Below are 24,005 nucleotides of genomic sequence, written 5' to 3'. Positions count from 1 at the left end.
ATAAGATTATACGTCCAAAAAAAAGAGTTATTTTTAATAACTTAACTTATTAGCAAAGTTTTGTAGATGGAAATATTAGTTTAGCAGCTACTCTTTTAGTTGGTTTCGTCGTCCGTATGGTCGTCAGACTAATTGATAGCAAAAAATACAATGGATAATTTAGACTTTTGAGTGTAATTACTCAGTCTGTTGGCTGTAACTACAATTACACAGCTCACATGAGAGTTTCTATATCATTACTATATTGAAGATTACTGTTCTTTTTTTCTAATATTAATTGATATACCAACTATGGTCATCCTTGTTTTATTTATGAAATTATAATTTTAAAAATATTTCGGTGCCATTTTGCGAGTGTTTATATTTCCAACAATATTAAGCTTATCATTTTCAGACATTCCAATAAAATACATGTATACTGTATATGGGAATAGAAATCAATTAATTTTTTGCACTACCTTTGCTGTTATATATAGCAAAAGTTTGATATACCAAGAGACACAAGTATGGGACAATGGGCGATGAATTAATTTACCCCCACTTCTCATGTATTATATTTTTCTTTTGGCACTAAGGAAAGAAAGGGTAATATGTAAATTTAACCATTAATGTCCTCACCTTCCCTGAGCGAAATACCAGTTTTTGCTATTGTTCTATTATAGAACACAAATAGTTATCAAACCATACTTCTAATTTAACGTTCTGATAGTTCAGCAACTTTAGCGCTATGGCATTATGTACGTCTGTAAAAGTACATTAGCTAAAACAACTTTGACTGTACCTACAGAATTTAATTTTCAATTGCTTAAAATGTGCACTTTCGTGAAAAATGTCAACCTCCCCTAAAAAAAAAAAAAAAATTTTTTTTGCTATTTTCTGTTTGTTTATTATTTGTTTGTAAAACTTTTGTGTATCTTAGTTTTGTATTGAATGGGAGGCAGAGTGGTGCAGTATACCAATTTTCAGGGATAATAGATCAGAAAAAAGTAACACGTCATTTTTCTGGAAAATATTAACTTAATCTAGTCAAAATATTTTAAATTTATATTCAACTGCATAGAGACTCTAGATTCTAGAGATTACAGATTCTAGACTACACAGAGAATACAGATTCTAGACTATACAGAGATTACAGATTCTAGACTAAACAGAGATTAAAGATTATAGACTACACAGGGAATACAGATTCTAGACTACACAGAGATTACAGACTTTAGACTATCCAGAGATTACAGATTCTAGACTACACAGAGATTAAAGATTATAGACTACACAGAGACTACAGATTCTAGACTACACAGAGATTACAGATTCTAGACTACACAGAGACTACAGACTCTATATTGCATTGAGACCTCAGATTTTACACTGCGTAGATACTGTAGAGTCTAGACTACATTTAGACTGTAGATTCTAAATAGCAAAAAAGACTGCAAAGTCTAGATTACGTATACGCTGTAGAATCTAGATTGCTTAGAGGTTTAGAATGTAGGTTATATAGTCTAGTATTCCAAGAGGCTGTAAAGTCTAGACTTTAAAGAGTGATCACAGTTGTCCCTTAACCCTGATTGCACGAAGAGTACATAACTAATATAATATATTGGCAAAGCTCTAAAACTTTTATATTACAAACTTATTTCGGATCTAATATTAACCAATCCTGTATTAGGGAAACTGTAATCTATTTTTTCATAGATATTTACAATACATAAAAATATTAAGTAAAAATACAAAACGTCCGAAAGAAAAGTAAAAGGAAAGAAAGATTATGGGGAAACTGTAATCTATTTTTCCACAAATTACAATATCTTTAGACTTAATAGGTCTTTAATCCCTTACTTTCACAATCCACAAAATCCTTTTTCCTTCCTTTTTATTTTCATCCATTTTGATTCGGTTTCGAATTTCATAATAAAATGTTTTAGATAGAAGTGACTTAAGCCATATAAAAATAATTTTTTCTTTTGCTGATTTAGACTCTCCCCCCCCCAAAAAAAAAAAATGTTCTAATAAATTAAATTAGAAAAGTAGATAATGAACTAAAACTTTTTCCTTTGAAAATCATACTATTAAAAAGTTTTATGGCATGAATTTAAATTAAATTAATATGAATAACAATTTAAACATGAATAAAATTAATATCTCGCCTTGAAAATGATTAATCATAAACTTTTACAAAAATTTAAATAAATTACTGGCAAAATTGGTTTATTTGGAAATAAGATGAAATATTTTGAAAATTAATTATTTTCTCGATAAATCTTTGTTTAAATTTTATATATTGCTAATTAATCAAACTAAAAGAAGTCTTTTCGCTCTTTTAAATTTTTATCTATTATTATGCAGTCTGACTTAAAAATAGCATTTGACATAAAGTCACCATTTAACTAACAAGGGTCTATTCAACAAATCATTCCAACTATATTACTTCTAACGTGTTTTGAATTTAGATTATCCATATAGGGATTACATAAAATTTATTTTAAAATAGGACTTTAAGGGACAAGACAATGGAAGATAAATGTATATAGTTAATGATGATAGACAAAATTATCCCTTTTGGAGATTAAATTTGTTAAGTCAAACCAATTAATATTTAGTAAGAGCAACAAAGTCTTCAAACCAATAATAAGAAAACGTGATATTTTAAGAGTCCAATGTACCCCCCCTTCCTGCTAAACGTATACTTGATTGCTTACCTGCATTCCGCGTGATTCAAATACTTCAGCTGCGCCCAAATATTTCACATAGAACTTGCATGTACCAGCTCTGAAACAAAAATAGTTATTCTTAACAAGAATGACAATGGCTATAGACAATGATGTTAACATCCATCAACTTACTTAATCAAGGACGTCCAAGCTTTTTTATTTGGGAAAGGGGAGGGGAAATTGAAAATTAAAATTTTTTGTTGGAGAGGGGGTAATCTTTACATCATAGAGTCAAGGACGCCCAAGCTTTTTTACTTGGGGGTGGGGAGGTAATCATCACTTTACCCCAACCCTCCCCCCTGGACGTCCATGCACTTAATATTAAATATTATTTAGAAATCTCAACAAAAAAATTGATATCAATCTACATCATAGTTTCTCAAAATACAGGATGCAATTTAGAGGTTATAGAGAAATTATTCTCCTAAAAATAAAATTCATTTTCATTTTAAAAATCTTTTTTTTAAATTAAATTTTAAAAGTTGTCAAAAACATAAAATTTAAACGACAAAAAATTCAGTTTTATATTTTGTTTTGGAAAATATATAAATGACCTTGTGTAGTTATAACGTTAAAAAAGAAATTGTTATTTTTGGATGTAATTAATCTTGTTTAAATAAGGACTCGGCAGCCGCGCGTCAGCCATTACTAAGCCTAAAATTTAAACTCGATTGGTTACTATGAATTTTTTTTTTTTTTAAGAAATGTCAAATTGGGGTCAGGTTTAGACTTCCAGCTGATTTTAAAATTTGTAAATGGTTGTTTTCCCTGAGGCTAACATGCAGTTGATGTGCAGGTGCCAAGCCATGGTTTAAATTTTGTTGTTTTTCGAATGTATGAAATTGAAATTCCTAACCAATGCTGCGGAAGATAAAATTGAAATTGAAACACATAGCAAACAGTGTTCCATCAAAACTTCCATTAAAAAGATCAAAATTGCAGCATCATGCGAAGCAGCGGCCAATTTTTGTTTATCCCAGGGTTTGGAATAATCAATATTTTATGTTGTTTTTAGTAGCGAAGCTACTCTATAATTCAAAATGTCTGTCCGTCTGTCCGTCTGAGACAAAGTGGGGGAAACGTGATTTTCTTGGCTCCTATAAAAGATAGAAAGCTGAAATTTTTAGTGAAGATTCTTATAACATATGCACATCTAATCTATACATTGTTTTGTCCATCCGTCTGTTATTTGGGGTGCTAGATCCATTCCTACATTTTCATGTTTTTCTGATTTTCTCAACTCCTTTTTAAGATAATGGGCTGAAATTTTCAGGGATTGCTTAAATTTACATTTTACATATTTTACATAAGTTTTATTACGATTTTTATATTAATAGGGGTGCTAGATCGATTCCTAGATTTTTAGGTTTTCTATTCTTTTCTCAATTCCTATTCAGGATTTGCGGCTAAAATTATCAGGGATTGAATATGCTCATATTCTACATATTTCCATCAAGTTTCATACAGATTTGTTTATAAATTGTGGTGCTAGATCGATTCCTAGATTTTTCATTTTTCGTGCTTGAAAGGTGCGTGATTTTGAAGTTTTTGTCATTTCCCTATTTCATCAAATATATAGGATGACACTGGTACATTGTAAATATATTCATAATATACATTCATAATTTCTGAGCTTCGCTACTTATGGATGCTGTCATCCTTGTTTTAAATCAAGTTAAATCTTGCATTTTATCAATTTCATGGCATATATGTATAAAGAGAGTAACTATTTAGGTTTTGGTGAATTATTTTATCTTTTATAATCAATTGTTAATTTGATCTATGTTTAATTTGCTGTGTTTCGCAATTATGGATATTAACAATGAAATATTAAGCGATTTTGTATGCTAACTATTTCAGAGTAAAACAAATAAGGTTATATTACATTTAGAGAGGACAAGATGAAAAAATTTTAAAATAGAATTTTACAACAGAATCTCTTTCCACCAGCGGACAGTTTTTTAGGAAATTGGTTGACTATTATAGTAATTTATTATTCAGTATTCACTTCTTAATGATTGTCTCAAATTCTTAACTGACTATTAAAAAGCATAACCGAACCTTTAAAGAACCAGACTTAAAAAAAGAAAAATTCAACATAAACAGTTTCTTTAATATAATATGTGCAAAAGTTTTTATAAATTTTCTTTAACTTTTGAAAACTTTATTAAACTTGAATGATTTTTTCTTAGAAAATTAATTATCAATAATGCGCATTCAACTTATGTGTATTCAACTTTTTGACAGCATTTTTAGCAAGGTATAAATCAATTCCAATAACTCACGTTTAAACTGTGAAGTCTAGCCAATAAACAAATAAATAAGGCAAATTTTAAGAAATCAAGACAAACGTATAAATAGGTTTTAGATATAAAGTAAATGGAAACTAAAGAATATAATCAATACATTTTCTTTATAATATTAGGTATATAGATTTTAAAATATATAATTTATTCTATGTATCATTTTTTTATTTTTACGAATATACTTTGCATATGTGGTGTGTGAGCATGTACATTTTATGAATAATGCTGCTTCTTAAATGTTTTTCTTAGAATTAAACTCAGTTTTTCAACAAAATCCTTTTAATCTGAAAACAGGCCCCAGCACTAACTTATCAAAATCTATGCAATGATCTGAATTAATAAGACAATGGACGATAAATACATTATCATCCCTAATGATTAACTAAATTAACCCCTCTGTAGATTTAATTGTTAGTTGAAACTGAACCAACCAATCAAAATTCAATTAAAAGTACTCAAAGTTTTGATCCAACCAATAAGATTATTTGGTTATTAAACTTTGGGTACCAGTGTAACTTACTGGACAATGAATTATAAATTAACATTTCCTCCAATAATGATAAAACAAGGATGACAACATCCATAAAAGCGAAGCACTGAAACGGTAGGACAAACGGACATTAACACTTGTAAAGTGTTAGAACTTAATTATCATAATATAAATTTATAAGAGTCAAAGCAAAATTGTAAGTAAATTTGATGTAAAACTGCTTGATACAGGATAATTTTTATGGACATACTTACATTTTTAGGGCTTGATTATAGAGTTGCTTCGCTTATTACATTATACTTTGTTGTCCCCGGAATCAATATACAAAAAATCAGATCAATCCGATGATTTGATCACATAAAAATTTGTTGTTAAAAAAGTAAAAAAATCAACATGTTTAAAATGGACGTACGGACATTTTGGTAATGATTATAGAGTTGCTACGCTTTCTAAATCGTACCTAACTACTAAAGGAATCACCATGCAAAGTTTGAAATCGATAGGACAATTCTAACATGCCTAAATTAACGGAAAAAGCTATCCGTTACGGACGTACGGACGTACGGACGTACGGACGGACGTACGGACGGACCGACCCTAATTATAGAAAAGCTTCGCTTTTAAAAATCTTTTGTTGATGATGTCTTTCTTCAAATAAAAAGAGAATTAGAGAACAGGGGTTGTTTCATGGATGGTCCATTTACAAATACAGGGAAATGCCAGGTTTCAAAAGAATATTAGATCAGGTCTGTGTTTTCAAAACTACAGCTATCTTACAATAGATTTGTCAAAATAATTATGTTCAAAAAGATTGCTTTAGACATATTTTTGGAAATAAAAATTCATAGATTTTAACAAGGATGACAATATCCATAGCAAGGCTCACAAATGAAACAATAAATCGAATTCAAGTACTTTTGGTTTTGTAGTTTAAGGGAATTTCATTTTGGTGAATCAAAAAGCAAACAAATACGCATAGTTTCGTAACGATCCATCTTTTTAAATTTAAAATCTAAAAAGAAAAGGGAAAAAATAATGTATTATTATAATTTATGTTTGAAAAGTGATTGTTAAATTTTGTAGTATTTTAAATGAACCGTGTTATATCATTTAGTTGAATTGAGTAGGTTTGGATAATAATCCAGGTTTGGAATTGATATTCAACAATTTTGAACCATTTGTCTTAACCTCTTTTCGAGGAAGCTTTGTGTTTATCAAGTGCAAAATTAATTCCTTATCATTAATCCTAGAATTAAGCGCAAATGTCGTCTTTTTTGACTTTCCCTTCATAAAGTGACGCAGCATGGATTGTTTATATGCGCCCACGTTTTTTACTTTTGAATGAGATATGAGAGTGTGAAGATTTCGGAGAACAAAATTGGGCCTATCATTGGTCTCATTGAGTGTGTGAACGACCCTAGTATATCAGGGATTTGAAACCATAAGAGCTTCAGGTAGAATTTGTTAATTTGATTAAGAAGAATGGTGTATAGGACGATTATATGTAGTTTTAAAAAGGCTTTAGCCAGCTAAGCATGAAACTTAATTATGATTAATATATGTTTTAGTAATTGTTATGTGCCTTATTGTTGCATTTAACAAGGATTTATTAAACCAAATAATTTTCCTTTAAAGCCAAAGTTTCCAAAGATTCTTTAACCATAAGAAAAGAAAAAGATTTTTTTAGTGCTCAAAGTTTTAAGATAACGAATAATATTTTATTCTGTTTATTAATTGATCTTGTAATTTCAGGTCTTTGAAATAATTTCATCAATAAATCTATATTCAAACCTGCTGTTGAAACTTGATGGTTCCTGGTATTGGGGGTTTGTATGTTCGCCAACTGATCTCGTGAACTTCCCGCTAATTCGGAAGTCCAAGCTCAACCAAAGTGTCATGGTTGAGACAATTTCAAAATATCTGATGAATAGGCGTTAGCATTCATCAAGAGATCAACAGCATCTAGATTATTGATGCAAAAAAGAAAGAGCTGCACAAGCAATTTCAAAGTCTTAAAGTTTGATGGAGCTGCACAAGCGAATTTCAAATGAATGATGGTTGAAGGCGCTGCACAAGCAATTTCAAATGGTTCTGAAGAATAGGCGTTAGCATTCTTCAATAAATCAATAGCACATAGTGTATTGATGAAAAAAAAAACATTGACAATTTTTCTGTGAAATAATTACCTAGTGAATCAATATGGTGCTCACTAAAAAGCAGAAAATTGAGCGAGCTATCGCTATTGGCAATGAAAGGCTAGAGGTGTTTGACGAACAGATAAAAGTGTTTTATGAAAATCTAAAAGCCTGCCAAAGTTTTAGTTCATGTGAAAATGTGAATTTAAAATCAATTCGTGACATTTTTAGTGAGGTCAAGGACCAATCTGACCTAGTAAAAAGTCTAAAACCTGCCGTGGATACTAGTGAGCTGCGCGAGTTCAAGCGTGATTTGGATGAAGCTAGTGAGCAGAAATCTGTTGCAGATAAAGTTTATGCGTCGTTGGAGCAGTGTACGAAAATTCTGTACTGGCTTGACAATGATTCAGACGACGCGAGGTCAAGCACTGTCGCCAGGAACCTCGACGTCATTGAGAAGGTGAAGATGGACATGGGAGTGCTTAAAATTTCCGTGGAGTTGCGCCAAGAAGTACGTGATATGTACCGAAGGCTTAGAGAGATGGAACGTCGTTCATCTAACCTGGATGAGAGTGGGACACCTGCCATGCTCTCCAGAAGTATGTCTGCCGTGGATATTCGGAGTTCCAACCCGCAGTATGGGCGCTGGGACAACAGTTTGTTGCCGTCGTTCGACGGTACTGACACGGATTACCCAAACTTTAAACAGGTCTTTAAAGATCTATGTTCTGGTTATGGATTTGCTGACCAGAGGTTAAGTCTGATGTTGTGTATGGAGAAGGTGATAACCAACCCGGAACTACGCAAGCAAGTGTCAGCGATTAGAGATCATAATGAACAATGGGCGTTTCTTGATCAGATGTTTTTATCAAACACTCGCCGGTTCATGAGGATTTTAACTAAGTTGAACAAGATGAAACCTGTGGATAAACCTGTGGACGTGGTTAGCGCAATTGCTACCTTCAAGAGCATGATGCAGGAGGTAGAAGCCATCGTTGGTTCTGCAGCTAAGGATTACAATCACCTAACTCTTATTCATATTTTTAAAGACAAGTGCCCTGAAAATTTGAGAGACAAAATTATGATGGAGCTAGGTAGCATGAACCAACCAAACATCCAGAAGATTGTAGAACTGCTGGAGAGGACCAGGGGTGCCATGTTGGCCGGTGATATGTCCTATGACAATGGCGCCGGCAAGAGAAATCGTGATAGAGCTGCCGCCGCGCAAGTGTCTGGCCGCAGTGACAATGAGAATGGAAAGGCTGGAAAGGACAAGGCTTCCAAGTGGAACAGTGCATGTCCTGTTGAAAATTGCGAGGATAAACATCCTATTTTCCGTTGTCCCACATTTAAGAAGATGGATGTTGTTGACCGAAAAAAAGTTGTCCAGCAGAATAAGTTGTGTGAACTCTGCTTGTGTGATGGTCATGCTGCTGACAATTGTAATAAATCGGATAAGCTTGGTGTCTGTGGCACCAATAATTGCGACGGTTATCATAGTCGTATGTTGCATGAGGCTAGTGCTAGTGTGAATACAGTCTACAAATCAAGTTCTGCGCCTAGCACCTGTACCTTCCTGCTGCAAATAGTTCCAGTTGTAGCACCTGGCGGCGGCGCCTGCCATGCCGCCGTCATGTTTGATACTGGTGCGAGTCTACCACTTATATCTGAGAAGATGTCCCACAAGTTGAAGCTGAAATCTACCGGCAGATATACAAACATTTCTGTTGCTGACGGTAGTGAATCATCCTGCCGCAATGTGGTGTTCTATCTGAAGGACAGGGATGGTAACTTGAGAGAATTTGAGGCAGCTGTTATGCCTAACCTCGGAGGTGGCAACGAGATGCGCTCGGTCCATCCGGAAACCGCCGCCGAAATATTTAAGATGCCGCCAGAAAGATTTACATATATTAGTGGAGGCTTAGATATCATCATTGGAAATACACATCCTGACGTGTTTCCATCAACCTACCAGAAAGTGGGCCAGTCTATGTTGTGGCGAACCATTTTTGGTAGTGGTTTTATCTGTACAAGTGCTGACTATGGAGCTGGTCAGCAGAAATCTGCGTTTAAAGCTGCCGTAGCTGTTGATAATGAACCGGTTGGTACTGCCGTAGTTATTGATAATGAGCTGGTTGGTACTGCCGTAGCTGTTGATAATGAACCGGTTGGTACTGCCGTAGTTATTGATAATGAGCTGGTTGGTACTGCCGTAGCTGTTGATAATGAACCGGTTGGGTCTGCCGTAGCTGCTATTATTGAACCTGTTGGTTCTGCTTGTAACGCTGCTGATGAACCTTTTGGTTCTGCTAGTGCCGCAGCCGTTGACAACATGGCTACGGTGGGTGTTGCCGTGGCTAATATTGATAATGATGTTAGTTGTGCTGCAGTTATTCCTGATGATATTGGTAACGATACTGTAGCCGTTGAGAATATTGTTACGGCGGGTATTGAGCCGCTGAATGATTCGGTTCCAGCCGGACAAGAGCCGACGGGAGTTTCGGTTCCGGCTGGACAAGAGCCGATCAGAGTTTTGGTTCCAGCTGGACAAGAGCCGACGGGAGTTTCGGTTCCAGCTGGGCAAGAGCCAATAAGAAATTCGGTTCTGGCCGGACAAGAGCCGACGGGAGTTTCGGTTCCGGCCGGACAAAAGCCGGTAGATGATTCTAAATTTTATGACAGTCACACTTTTATTACTTGCCCTGGTGCTGTCATGAATCAAGAATCGACTTGGCTGCTGCCAATCTTGCCGCCCGACACAGGGTAAGAGGCCTGCAAATGGCGGGTGGAAATATGGCGGGTGTTGCCGCCAGAAAGTCATTGAAAAATTCCAAACCACACATATCTAATCTACAACATAAACTATTTATGTGAAAATGATCTTTAAAGAAAAAATATTACAAGTTATATATTAAGCTTGTGAAGGGAACCTAAAAAGGTTCTGCAAAGAATAAGTATTCATTATTCAACTAATTTTATTGTTCATATTTAAGCACAAAAATTCTACAAAATTGTTTAGACTTTTAAAGCAGATTTTAAAAGATTTTGTTTCTTTAAGTATGATTTTGAAAAGCAAAAGTTTGTGTGTATTAACTACAAAGTGATTTTTGCAGATTTTTTTAGATTGAGAAAAATAGATTTTTAAGAATTATTTTTCGAGGTATTTTTTTCATGGTTCACGGTTGCTTAAAAAAATGTTATTTCTCAGATTCTCGTATGAGATAATGCATTAAAGTAAAGAACACAACATGTAAAATTATTATGATAATGTTTAAAATATTTCTTATTATTATTTTAAAAAAGATTATCGCAAAAAATCAAGATATTGTTTTAATTTGTAAGCAAACAAAGATTTTCTTTCATTCCGGAGGCAGAGATTCTTAACAATTCATGTACAAAAGTTTTTTTTTTTGTTCACTCCGGGAGCTGGGATTCCTATTAATCCACGCGTTAAGATTTTTCTTCATTCCGAGAGCAGAGATTCGTAGTAATATACGTACCTAGCGATTTCGGATAATTTTAAACCTTGAGAAAATACTTTTAGCAATTGTTTTCCTAGGTATATATATTTTCGTTCATGTTTAAGCATTTATAATAATGAACACGACATGATATTATTAAAATATTGATTAATATTTTATCTGAATGTTACAGAATTAATTTAAGATAAGCTATGCATATTTTAAATTAACTCTACCTTCATTTTTATCGCAGATATTAAAATAAAAGCGGTTGTTAAAAATTATGATTAATAATTGATTCTTATTTTATGGAAATTGAGATTTTTTTTAGTAAAAAGCCACATTTTCATATGCCTATTTTATGCCTAAAATAAGAATCAAATGAAATGCGACTAATTTTTATTCTATTTCATATGCTCAAATTTAATTTTATTGAGTTTAATTTCTTTTCAAAAGTACAATTCATTTTAAAACTTACCTGAAAAGTTTAACAAAAAGGAATAAATGTGTCGAGGTTGCGTGATTCGATATTTATTCTAAGAAAAAAAAAATCAAGTAATTTTTAGCAGATTTTTTTTAAAATATATATGAATTTCAATCAAGTAAACATTTTTATTCAGATCAAGGAATGATTGATAATTCATATTTAAAGTCTCATATTTTTTACAAAGAAAAATTGGTATTTTTTTCATAATTTTGATGAAAATTCTAACAAAAATATTATTATTATTTGCTATTCTTTAAGTATTAAAAAGTTTTATTGTTGATTAAGATATTACAGTTCTTATTCATTAAGTTTGAAAAACTTTCTGCCCAAGGATTTTGAAACATTTTTTCTTACTACTCTTTTTGATGCTTAACAAATTTAGTTTTAAGTACCTATAAATCTTAATTTTCTTGTCTAAGATTTATTTCATTTTATTTTACCATTATTGTTTACATTTCGACCTGATTTCGTAGGTACTTATTGATTTATTTATAATGATTTATTACCTATTGATTATGAAATGATTATTATTTAGTATAGTTGTTATATTTACAACATCATAATTAATAGGATTATCCATTTTAGGATTTGTGTATGTGATCTTGTGATTGTCATGTGCATGGAATGTTGTATGGTACAAACCAATCCCCATCCTTCTATCCTAAAATGTGAGGTATTATGAGTCCTAGTGAGGAGTATAATATTGTGTATGCATTTCACGGGGTTTCATTTAGTTAGGAGCAAAATTGTCACGTTTTCGGGATGTGGCCATTCTCATGTGATTATGGTGAGTTGAGTTTAGTGAGAAATGTTGCTAATGCTCAGCGCGAAAAAAACCTTGAATCTCGTTAAGGAAGTTAATTTGACTTTCAAACGGGGGGTGTGTCTTAACCTCTTTTCGAGGAAGCTTTGTGTTTATCAAGTGCAAAATTAATTCCTTATCATTAATCCTAGAATTAAGCGCAAATGTCGTCTTTTTTGACTTTCCCTTCATAAAGTGACGCAGCATGGATTGTTTATATGCGCCCACGTTTTTTACTTTTGAATGAGATATGAGAGTGTGAAGATTTCGGAGAACAAAATTGGGCCTATCATTGGTCTCATTGAGTGTGTGAACGACCCTAGTATATCAGGGATTTGAAACCATAAGAGCTTCAGGTAGAATTTGTTAATTTGATTAAGAAGAATGGTGTATAGGACGATTATATGTAGTTTTAAAAAGGCTTTAGCCAGCTAAGCATGAAACTTAATTATGATTAATATATGTTTTAGTAATTGTTATGTGCCTTATTGTTGCATTTAACAAGGATTTATTAAACCAAATAATTTTCCTTTAAAGCCAAAGTTTCCAAAGATTCTTTAACCATAAGAAAAGAAAAAGATTTTTTTAGTGCTCAAAGTTTTAAGATAACGAATAATATTTTATTCTGTTTATTAATTGATCTTGTAATTTCAGGTCTTTGAAATAATTTCATCAATAAATCTATATTCAAACCTGCTGTTGAAACTTGATGGTTCCTGGTATTGGGGGTTTGTATGTTCGCCAACTGATCTCGTGAACTTCCCGCTAATTCGGAAGTCCAAGCTCAACCAAAGTGTCATGGTTGAGACACCATTTAAAACATGAATTTTTTTTGTAAATGTTACAAAAAGGCTAAGTTATGAAAAATGATCAAAGACCTCGAACAAACATTTACAGACAGACAGACTATAAGGTCTCGGGTATAGTCCCTTTCGTGGCAACGCCCCTTAAAGAGCGATGCGTCGTTCTTTTAAAATGGCTTTTTATAGGTTATTTTAGGTTAGGTTAGGTTATATTGGGTTATGTGATTGTCCCACAGGGTTAGGCAATTTGCCCTGCAGGGTTAGAGCCCCCCGCAGGGGCTAGAAATAGAAGGTAAGCTACTGTGAAAAATATGAAGAATCAAACCTTAAGGTGCGTTGCCACGAAAGGGACTATACCCAAGATATCTTATTAAATGTCCATATAAATAAATCTACTACTTTATGGGTGTATTTTATGTATATATGAATATTTGCAATTTAGGTAGAGATTAAATTTTGAATGCAGTATGAACATGGGCTCATGAAATATACTGTAACACCTCTTGAATTCTGTATTTATTAGCCAGCCCTTTTGCTGTTATAGAGTTGGTTTATTAGTCTATAGAAACACGACCATGTCAACGTCCTTAAGATTATTCGATGAATCATAGTGAAATTTGCAAATATCTATGTAGAGTATATACTTTCATATGATTGTATATTTTAATTTTCTTATATTTGTATATTTTATTTTTCTCTTTTTTATATATAAATTTTTTTTTTATATTTTATGATGGGAAGAACCTTTTACAAGTCATTTATGCCTGCTAGAACTGAATAAGTGTGAGTCATCTATTTTTGGTGCTTTACCTCAACGTGCCTATCGAGTACTGAAACCCTCCCCTCCCCCTTAATTAGGCCAATACCTGCAGTGCCATATCCAAGTGAGGCTACCAGTGACATAACCATGCGAGGCTATACCATTAACATATACAACCTAACCTGACCTAAAGTACTAAACAAACGTAAAACTTATAACCCTCAACTTTATTTTAAATTTGTTTTATAACAAGGGGAGTTATGTGCTCGACAAGGCACTATGAGAAAAATTGCCATTTTGAGTAAAATGTTAATATACCTGACAGCTGACTCGTCCAGTTGCCATTTCTGAGCTCTTGGCATCTCACTATTGGCACTTTCTTTCCTCTTACGGACACTGTGTCTGAAAATTAAGAAAAACATTAATTTTATTTTGAAATTTGGAAGGAAGGGAGCATTGGACTGTAAATTACACTGGTACCTGAAGTTTTATAAACATGCTCTCTTATTTTATGAAATATTCATTAGTTGCTTTCAAATAGTGTACAACTTTTTAACCAACAATTCTAATGTATAGAAGGGGTAGTTTTGTTGCTTCATCATTGGGGATGTCCATCGTCTTATCCCTAGTATATAATAAGTAGCTAGATGATTATAGACCGATCAGTTCACACTTTGATAAGACATTTCTGCTATTAAAAACTAACAAAGTTGGCCATAACCTGGAAATTTATATCCTTGTTTTCATTGAAAAAATCTCTCTTTTTACAATTCATGACCATTTAATTTTGAATTGAAATGTAAAATATTCCTTGAGGTCTCTTTGAGGTCAATATTTTTGTACTAAAAACCATGCCTTTCATTGTTCAAGCCTTTTAAGTATTTTTTTCTATTGAATTTTAAAGTGAATTGGAATGTTTTAGATGAAAGAGTAGAGATGGGAAAAATCAGGGAAAAAAATAAATTCTAGGTTTTAAAAAAATTTTACTATATTTTTTTGGTGCTTAACCTCAAAGAGCCTATTGAGCACTAATACCCCTTTAACTATTTTGGAATTTTATATAGGTTTTTCCCCCCTATTATGAACTCCGTCTGTGGGCCCTAACGCTGCGGGGCTACATATTATCTTAAATAACCTAACCTAAAGTCATAGAGAAAATAAAACCTACCCACCCCCCCTATATTTTGAACCAATATTTTGATGAATCATTTTTCTAAAAATAACATTTCCCTCTAGTCCTGTTCAGAATGCAGTTGTTGCAACCCGTCAACAAGTTCAAATAGTTGTCACAATAAGATGTTACTAACATGTTAAATATGCCATTGTTAAAAGTACATATTGTACCAAAGATTAAGGTTTTGCCTTTAGAAATGTATAGAATACATTTAAAATATATTCAGATATATACATTATACAAATGATATAATTTATCTCCCACCAGAAAAGAAAAACTATTATCTTTTTCTGACAAAAAAATGAAATTAAGAGGTGGTCACTATTTATCAAAAAAAGTAAATTCTATGGGTTAAAATGGTTTGAACAAGTTCAAATACAGAACATTTCATAATAAAAAATTTGTTGCAATTCTTCAGCATGTTCCTTCATAGCAACCATAAAAAATTATGGATTCAAGTCATGATCTAAAACTGCTGCTATGTCAGGCGGTATGAAGTGTAAGTGAAAGCCTTTTTCCTGAAAGCAGGCAGAACTCATTAACATGCATTATGTAGTCTTACAATTAGGTTCCAGAAAGTATTTTAAAGCCTTCGGATTCTTGTGATTCAATAGATTTGTTTGATTTGTTTTGTATTTTTATAATACTTTTGTTCTTAGTTTTTGCATTAAAGTTAGATGAAATGCTTAAACACTCTATTTCTCTCCTTTTCCTCTTAACCTTTGACAAAATAAGATTCTAAAAATCAATTACTAGAATATAGAATAACAATGATTTAGAAACACTCAATTTAATTTGTAAATAAACCTATCTCTTAATAGACTTTTAGCTTCATAAATTAACATACTTTATTTTACAGGTGTGCACTTAAATTTACGTGATTCCAAAAGTCCAATTAGCATCTCAAAAATTAATAAACTCATAGTTAAATCATTATCAGCCCTGTTATACAATTATTCTTTATATTCTATGTCCTAAACCGAAAATGCAACAGAATTTTTGATCAGTGCACAATATTTAAAATTGAAAGGAACTTTGATCAAAAATGAAAATATTTCGCAGGGTTGAACATCCGCAATTTTGTTACAACAAATACTGCCACCAAGCGGTCAAACAGTTGAAACCAGGAAAGAGGCATTATTTTAAACCACCAATCAATAATTATAAATAATATTTAGAAAAAAAAATGCAGCTAATTTGGCGGCTGATGAGCCCAAATATTTCAATTTAAAATTGTATTTCTATGTAATTCAAATTGTAAATTTTTGCATAGGATAATTTTGCATCTCCCCTTGTCTTAATTTCTCTTCAATTTTTACTGATTCTAATAAAATTTAAATAGGATTTTATGTATTTTTTTATGTCAACCTAATTAAGATCTCGATATTTCCTACACCGATTGGGTTCTCCAGTTTGGGTAATCTTCATATTGCTCCCGAGTTGGAATTAGGCTTTTTTATTTCTAAACATTTCATTTTTTTGCGACTGTATTCCTTATTTAAATACAGAGCCCCCGAATGCTAGGGGCAAAGCCAAAGCTATTATATAATATAGTAAGCTATTTTTGTTTTTAGCTTTACAGTTAAGCTTCTTATAGGTCAAGGGAAGGTTTTTTTTTATCTATTTTAGGAAAAAATATTCCAAATATAAAAATGTCACACTCTTTGGAATTTTTTTACTTTTTCTTCTTAAATTGAAGGTGCCCCTTGAGGTATCTACGAACGAAGACGCTAGTAGTAAATATGATAATGGGAAGATTTTCTATTGTAACAGAAAAAGGTATCCATGATATTAGAAAATAGACCAAATAAATCTTGAGAGGATAAAATATGTACTCTATTATCATGTACCAAGGAATAGATACAGAAAATATTATTTTCAGTAAAGCATCGTATTAAAGACAATTTTCCACTAATATTAAAATAAAAATCATAAAATTAAAACCAGTTTTGTAAGCCCTGGCTTTCGGTTCCTCGAGGCTAATAAAACTGGTTTTAATCTTTTAATTTTTAATTCTAATATCCGCGGAAAGCTGTCTATAACAATGGGCGAAAATAACTATTACAATTAAAAGTAGACCGACATCTTTATACAATTGGAAGTATAGAACTTTTATATCTAAAACAAATAATCTATAGTCAACCTTCTTCTTTTAATTTAATTTAAAAATGAAAAATTGAGAGTGAAGGATTTCTCTTGGTAGGGTGGAGGTACCCTCCTCGAAAATAGATATAAACCTTCCCTAGACCTATAGGATGCTTCCCAAAGTTTGCAGATCCTTCGCTACGAACAAACAGACAGATAGACGTCCTTATAAAAAGTAAAGCATAAAATTGGATCTCAATGTATCCACCTTCCCTGGTATGTAGCATTGTGTATGGTTACCGTACTGATAATGTATCCATCTTCCCTGGTATGTAGCATTGTGTATGGTTACCATACTGATAATGTATCCATCTTCCCTGGTATGTAGCATTGTGTATGGTTACCGTACTGATAAGGTTTTGTACCATAAATTTTACTAAATATTCAAATTTTCTTAAATTTATAGACCATTTGACAAAAATTTTTTATCTTTCTGGTTAAATTATTTTTATCAGAGTGGGGGTTCGAATGATGATTCCTTTAATCGTTAGATACACTGAAAAACATAGCAACTCTATTGTCCTTACCAGAAAGTCCGTAAGTCCATATTAGAAAATGAATGTTTTTTTTCTAGTGGGAACAGCTGCCATAGTTATTTATATCTTTATGATAAAATATACAAAGAGAAAAGTAGGTTGCGGGTAAAATCCGTAAAAGTTGTGTGTTTTTAGTTAAAAACAGTAGTAGAACGATACAAATTTATGTTAACTTTTAAAAAAAAATTTTGTCTATAGTTCTTTTCAATAAGAAATACACATATTCAGTGAATATTATCGTTCTACTACTATTTTTAAGCCTTAAAACACGCACTTTTACGGATTTTATTCGCAACCTACTTTTCCGTTTGTAATTTTTTACTTTATAATCTAATTGAAATTTTCCATAGATTTTAGCTAATATTTTTTATTTTGAATGAAAATCTAGATATTAAACAATAAAAGTGAAAGAAAAAGTGCATAAGAATGAAAGTAAAACAAAAGAAAAATCATAGGATTTTTTTAAAATTTTTAAAAACATAAATAATAGTCAAATGACAAAAGAGTCACCAGTCACTAGGTACAAACTCTACTGTAGTTTTAAAGCAATACATTATCATTAGAACCAGGTGTACAAAATTTCATCTCTCTACCTCATTTTACTTTTGGATATAAAAGTTTTCCAGAATGAAAGTTTAGTTACTGTGAAAATTGCAGGGAAATAGGTATAGGTAGATAAAAAATGCGACAACAAAACATATTTTGAAACACTTTATAGCAAAAGAATTTATATAATTGGCTTACTTTTAAGTTTTCATTGGCAAAGTAAATAAAGGTTTTTCAATTTTGAAAAAAATTGCATCATTTTAAATATATCATCACAAGCCACTAAATAATTGGTGAAAACTATAACAAAAGTACCTTCGTCTGCAATGTCAGACAATATGATGATTCAAAAAATTACCCATTCTAAAGATTCTAATCATTAGTTTAAAAACTTTTATACTTTTAGTTTAAACTAACCAATTAAAATTTTATTAAAGTACCAAAAGTTTTTGAGCCAACGAATAAGAGATGGCTAAAAAAATTTGGGTACCAGTATAATGTACAGTTGAATGTCCCTCTCCTCCCAAGTAGTTAGTTGTTCCACACATAGGTCCAAATAAATACCGTAAACAGTTGAGCACTTTCAATATATTATTCACATATTTACTTTTTCAGTATAAAGATAGCTACAGGAACAATGATGAACATTGATCTAAAGAGAACTTTACAAATTACTTGCATCCTGAAATTATCTTCCCCGCAGAAGTAGGAAACTAAAAACAAAGAGTGCCAAGTTTCACATTTCAAATTCAGGCAAGTTAAACCATTTTTCTTTAATTAAAAGAGCAATAGTTAGATACAATCACATAATGCATTTTATGTGTATTTAAAATGTAGTCAAGCAGTTAAATATAACAGGATATCTGTTTGTACCAAAGGATCTTGCTAACCGATATGGTTCTCCTTTACAAAGTAGATTGTAATAGTGTCCAGGAAGATATACAACTGCCTTATAATCAATAAAATATAATTCAAGGAAAGTGCATGTTTGAGGCTATATTGCTTGGGTTTACGTCAAAAATTGAGGATAGTATGGATATCCCATGCCACCTATTGCCAATATCATATGTTATTAATAAATTTCATTGCATTTCTATGAACTATGAATTGAATCATCCTTGGTTTTGAACGATGATTATGTAAGAGGCAAATATTGTTATCCAATGTGAAAATTCTAAATTTTTATTGTTTCTGTACACAAAAAATATCAGGATTAGGGATATAGCATTGATAAACTTATTAAGGGTTATTGTCATTGCCCCAATAAGGGGGGCCCAGGAGTTAGTTGATATTTTATAGTTGCTTTGTTATACGGGGTGGTAAAACTTGCCTTTTTTTTTGGGGGGGGGGGGAGGAGGATGCATTAATTTTCATGCCCACACCAGAAAGGAAATAGCCTAAAACCACAGTGTGATCATAAGAAACATTCCCTGCTTTATACTATAAATATTTTGTTTAAATAATGGTTATTTTTTAGTTTGACTGTAGGTTCTTCTTCCCTGTTCAAAATTGCATTTTAGAAAATGCATAGAACCTTTTAGAAAAATAGACAGACAAGGATGCAAATAATCATAAGGGTTTAATTCTAAATTTCAGTTTTGCATAAAATTCTTATACATTAGTAACAGGATCTCTAAATGTCTGTACCCAAAGATCTCACTAACCGCTGAACCATTATGGTTCTCCTTTACAATGCCGCTTCTGGTAGGTCCTAGAAAGGTTAATAACCTTTTTGGGGGAGGATACTACCTACCACTCTTCTGAGAGAAATTACCCCTAGAAAAAATGCCCCCCCCCTGTTTTTTTTTAACATTACTCTTTCTAAAACTATAATTGAAAATGGTTGATTAGGACGAATTCCCCATTAATTGTAAAAATAAATTGTAGACTTACCTAATACTCCTTCGTAATTTATCCATCCTCCGGGGAATCTCATTCTCAATATGTCCAGGAAGGGGCTGGGTCTCACCCACCAAATCTTTCTCCCCCTTGCCCACGACCGTCAAAACCTCGACCCGCGTGCCGCCCTCAATTTTGGAGCCTATACTCGTCCTTGTTTCTATGTGGACGTTCGGCGGCCGCGAGGAGGTTGCGGGCGGCAGGGGCATTTCTCGCTGCGGATGTAGGTGATGTTTAGTGGTTGCTGTGCTACCTGATGAATGTTGCGGCTGTGGAACAGCCGCTCCGCTGCCGCACTCATGATTTTCCTTGTTATTAAAGTCTGTCTCGTCCTTTTTGCGCTTTAACTTTTTGGCTATGGTGCGGCGGATAGACTTGTTCCGTTTCATGCCGAGATTCTTTAGATGCTCGTCGCGGTTGTGCTCCTTGCTCACACATTCCAGCGGTTCCTCCCGCATCTGGCGGGCGCCCGCGGTATTCCCAGCCTGCAGCGGATACACAATATTCATCACGTTGATTTTAAGTTTTATTTTTCGTGTATTTTTTATTGAAGCATATCAGACGTAAGAAGAACAATGGTTAACTAGTTAGAAATTTTATATTAACAAAATCAAGATTTTAATAATTGGAAAAAACTTTGTTCTGCTTCAATAAGTTTTTAATCGAAACAAGGATTGATACATTCAAAGCTATCTTTAGAAAATAGAATAGAAAAATCCACCCAACCCACCTACCTTATTTTTAAATAATCAAAATTAAGGTGAGTTTCAGTCAGGGACGTCAAAGCTTTTTATTTTGATGTAAAATGAGGTGTGTGGGAGCTAAACACCTCTTTACAGCCACCCTTGGACGTCTATGGTTTCAGTGTCCACCAAGTTACTTTTAGGAAAATGTCCAAACATACAGACAGGGAGATAAAACAAATTATAATGAGTAGGTACGCTGAAAAAAGTACAGACAATATTGCCTGGATGACAATAAGGCACTGCCAAGCTAGCTATGACTAGTACTCTTTAATACAAAATATCATCATGGAAAAAATTGTTCACAAAAAAAAACTCGAGAAAGGTGACAAATAAAATAAAAATACCTAAACTCTAAAATCAAGAAAGTACTTAAAGTTTTTTTTGAGCCAACGAATAAGATAATGAGGTTATGAATCTTTGGTTACTTGTGTAATTTGCATTCAGATGTCCCAGTTTAGTAACCATACTTGATATTCTTCTAACAAAACCAAGACCCGAACCTATCACCTACAAAACATCTACCAAGTGCATAACACAAGTCACAAGGGAAAATTTACGCAAACATGGTATGATTAAACAGCTGGTTGTTTGTCCATGTCCCTTCGAAGCATTGGCAAAAATGCGTATATTATATTATTTGCAAAACTCAGGGAGGAAGGGGACATTTGGATTTGAATTACACTGGTATCAAATGTTGGCTTTTACTTAATTATGATTGATTGGTTCCAAAGCAGCAGTGTTCAAACTTTTCAACGATTAATTTATATCTACAGAAAGGGGAAATTTTGTTGAACATCACTAAAGATGTATACAAAATTTATCCTCCATTTTCTTATCCCTTAAAACCCATGGCGACACTAAAAAGTTGTTCTCGACATTTACCTTGTTTTCAATGTTTAGTAACAACAAATGCAAAAACATGTGGAAATATTTTTGGTAGCGAAGGTACTCTACATAATATTTGATGGTTGGCAATATAAGTTAATATCTTGATTTACTCGTATCTAGGTGCGTAGCATCTCTATAACTTCCCCTTTTCTTACTTAATGAATATCTGAATGACTGTCAAATTTGACGTCTTAGTTGTGACACACCACAGAATAGAATTGACATGGTCCAGTTTTTGTGAAAAACATTCAAATTTTTGGTAAATTTTTTTTAATATTCAATTGTGTCGATAGTTGGAAAAGTGCTTATGTGAATCTCTAAGGAAATTGAATGGAAAGCTTAATAGGGCAATAAGGAAGTTAAACATTCTATCAAAGTATTTTAAATATAAGACACACATTTCTTTACACAAAATTGGAGAAATAAATGTATGAAAACTAAATACCTATTGATTTGCGTTACTAAAGTTTTAACAATAGTCTTGATTTAAAAATTGAAACGGGGAGAAAAGACAATTGTACTGTATATAAATTACAATGGCAAGGTAAGTACACCGTTGGCTTAAAAAAATTAGGTATTTTATTGAATTTTGATTGGATGGTTTCAAACTAACAGTGTCCACACTTTTTATCCAATATTTTTTCTTGTGTATCCTCATTGTGGATGAATATATTTGAAAATATTCTTGCTTTAATAGTCCATTTCTGAATCGTAGCACCTACACTAAAAAAATAACTTTATTTCAATGTATTTAATTCTAAGTATAGAAAAAACAACTGATGAAATCACGTTGAAGTAAAGTGACATTTACCAGTATTACAAGTACAAGGTTTTATGCAACAAAATAGGTATTCGCACAAAACATCTATGTAAAAAGTATACCAAAGGGTTGATTATTTTTTCTATTTGATTATTGTTATAAGCCTTATAGGTTTTTTATACTTTTATAGCTTTACCAACCAAAGGATTGCAGAACCTTTGTCTAGAGGTCCTAATTGCAAATGTTGTTATTTGACTTATTATGAATAATATATCAGTAGCAGATACCAATTATTATTGTCTTTTGTTTTAACGCAGTTCAATCGTTGACTCGAACCTACAACACACTTGATAATATTTTTATTAGTTTTAAAAAAAGTTTACCTATGTTGTTTAATACATTTGCATTAAAAAACATAAAATACGCTGAAATAAGAAAGTGATAGTTTTGCATAAACCTTATTTAGATAAAAAAAAATACATATTGGAAAGTTTAAACACTGCTAGCTTGAACCAACCAACCAATCAAGATTCAATAAAAGTACACACAAAATATAAGCAGCTAAAATAAGAGAACATGTTTTAAAAACTTTTGATCCAATGACATCTCCCTAAATGTAAATTAGTTGGATTGAAATAAAACAAATAAATTTTCAGAAATTTTGTCCTAGTCCGCCGAAACTTGGATGCAACAATAGTTCGATATAAGTAGTATTGTAACTACGGCGAAGTGGAATTTCTTCAAGGAATGTGGTAGAGCGTAGCTTCTTCACAATTCACTTTGTTTTATTATTTTAACGGTTAGCCTCTATTTTAACTAATATGAAGGTTGTAATTGAAGTATAATGGTACGAGTTATTACAAAGTTAGTAATTCAAAACTTTAGCAATATATCATATAGTTAATCCACGTACCTCTTGATTGCACGACCTTTGATGGCAGTCCTAAATACGTAATGCAAAGAGTTACTTATTATTTCAATGATTTTTTATTCTTTAAATTGGTGTCTATTTTTCTGTTTAGGAGTTTATTGATTATTTTATCTCTCGCTAGTGGAAATCGTTATATTAAAATAGGCTGTATGATTATTGAATTGAATATATTAATTTTGTATTTGCTAAAATATGGCCACACTGCCCATAATTGTTTCATCCTTGCTAAAAAATACTCTTTGGATCCAACCAGTTTTAAAAGCATAGTACACGCAGGCCCAAAAATTATTGTATGATTCATATCTAGTGTTTGTACTCTTACCCAAATATTTAGACGATTCTATTGCAACTAAGAAAGGACCAAAAACTAACTTTTATGGATGCTTATTTTAGGACTTAAAGCCCCTTGTAAGTAAAGCATTTAA

The 24,005-nt window shown here is 32.3% G+C and overlaps 1 protein-coding gene across 1 annotated transcript in view; it reads right to left on the bottom strand.

The window, feature by feature from the left end:
* LOC145304289 (uncharacterized) overlaps positions 1-20,829 on the bottom strand; it is a 43,865-nt gene extending 23,036 nt beyond the window's left edge. The window contains exons 1-3 of the mRNA XM_080146148.1: positions 20,250-20,829; positions 14,274-14,357; positions 2,700-2,769 (exon numbers count right to left, since the gene is read on the bottom strand). Coding sequence (XP_080002274.1) covers positions 2,700-2,769; positions 14,274-14,357; positions 20,250-20,764 — 669 coding nt within the window. The 5' untranslated portion in view covers positions 20,765-20,829. The remainder of the gene's footprint in view (positions 1-2,699; positions 2,770-14,273; positions 14,358-20,249) is intronic.
* Positions 20,830-24,005: the final 3,176 nt, after the last annotated feature.

The sequence above is a fragment of the Acartia tonsa genome, chromosome 2, assembly GCF_053477335.1.
Source record: "Acartia tonsa isolate MP-2025a chromosome 2, ASM5347733v1, whole genome shotgun sequence".
NCBI classification, from domain to species: domain Eukaryota; kingdom Metazoa; phylum Arthropoda; class Copepoda; order Calanoida; family Acartiidae; genus Acartia; species Acartia tonsa.
This window is presented reverse-complemented; position numbering and strand designations above follow the sequence as displayed.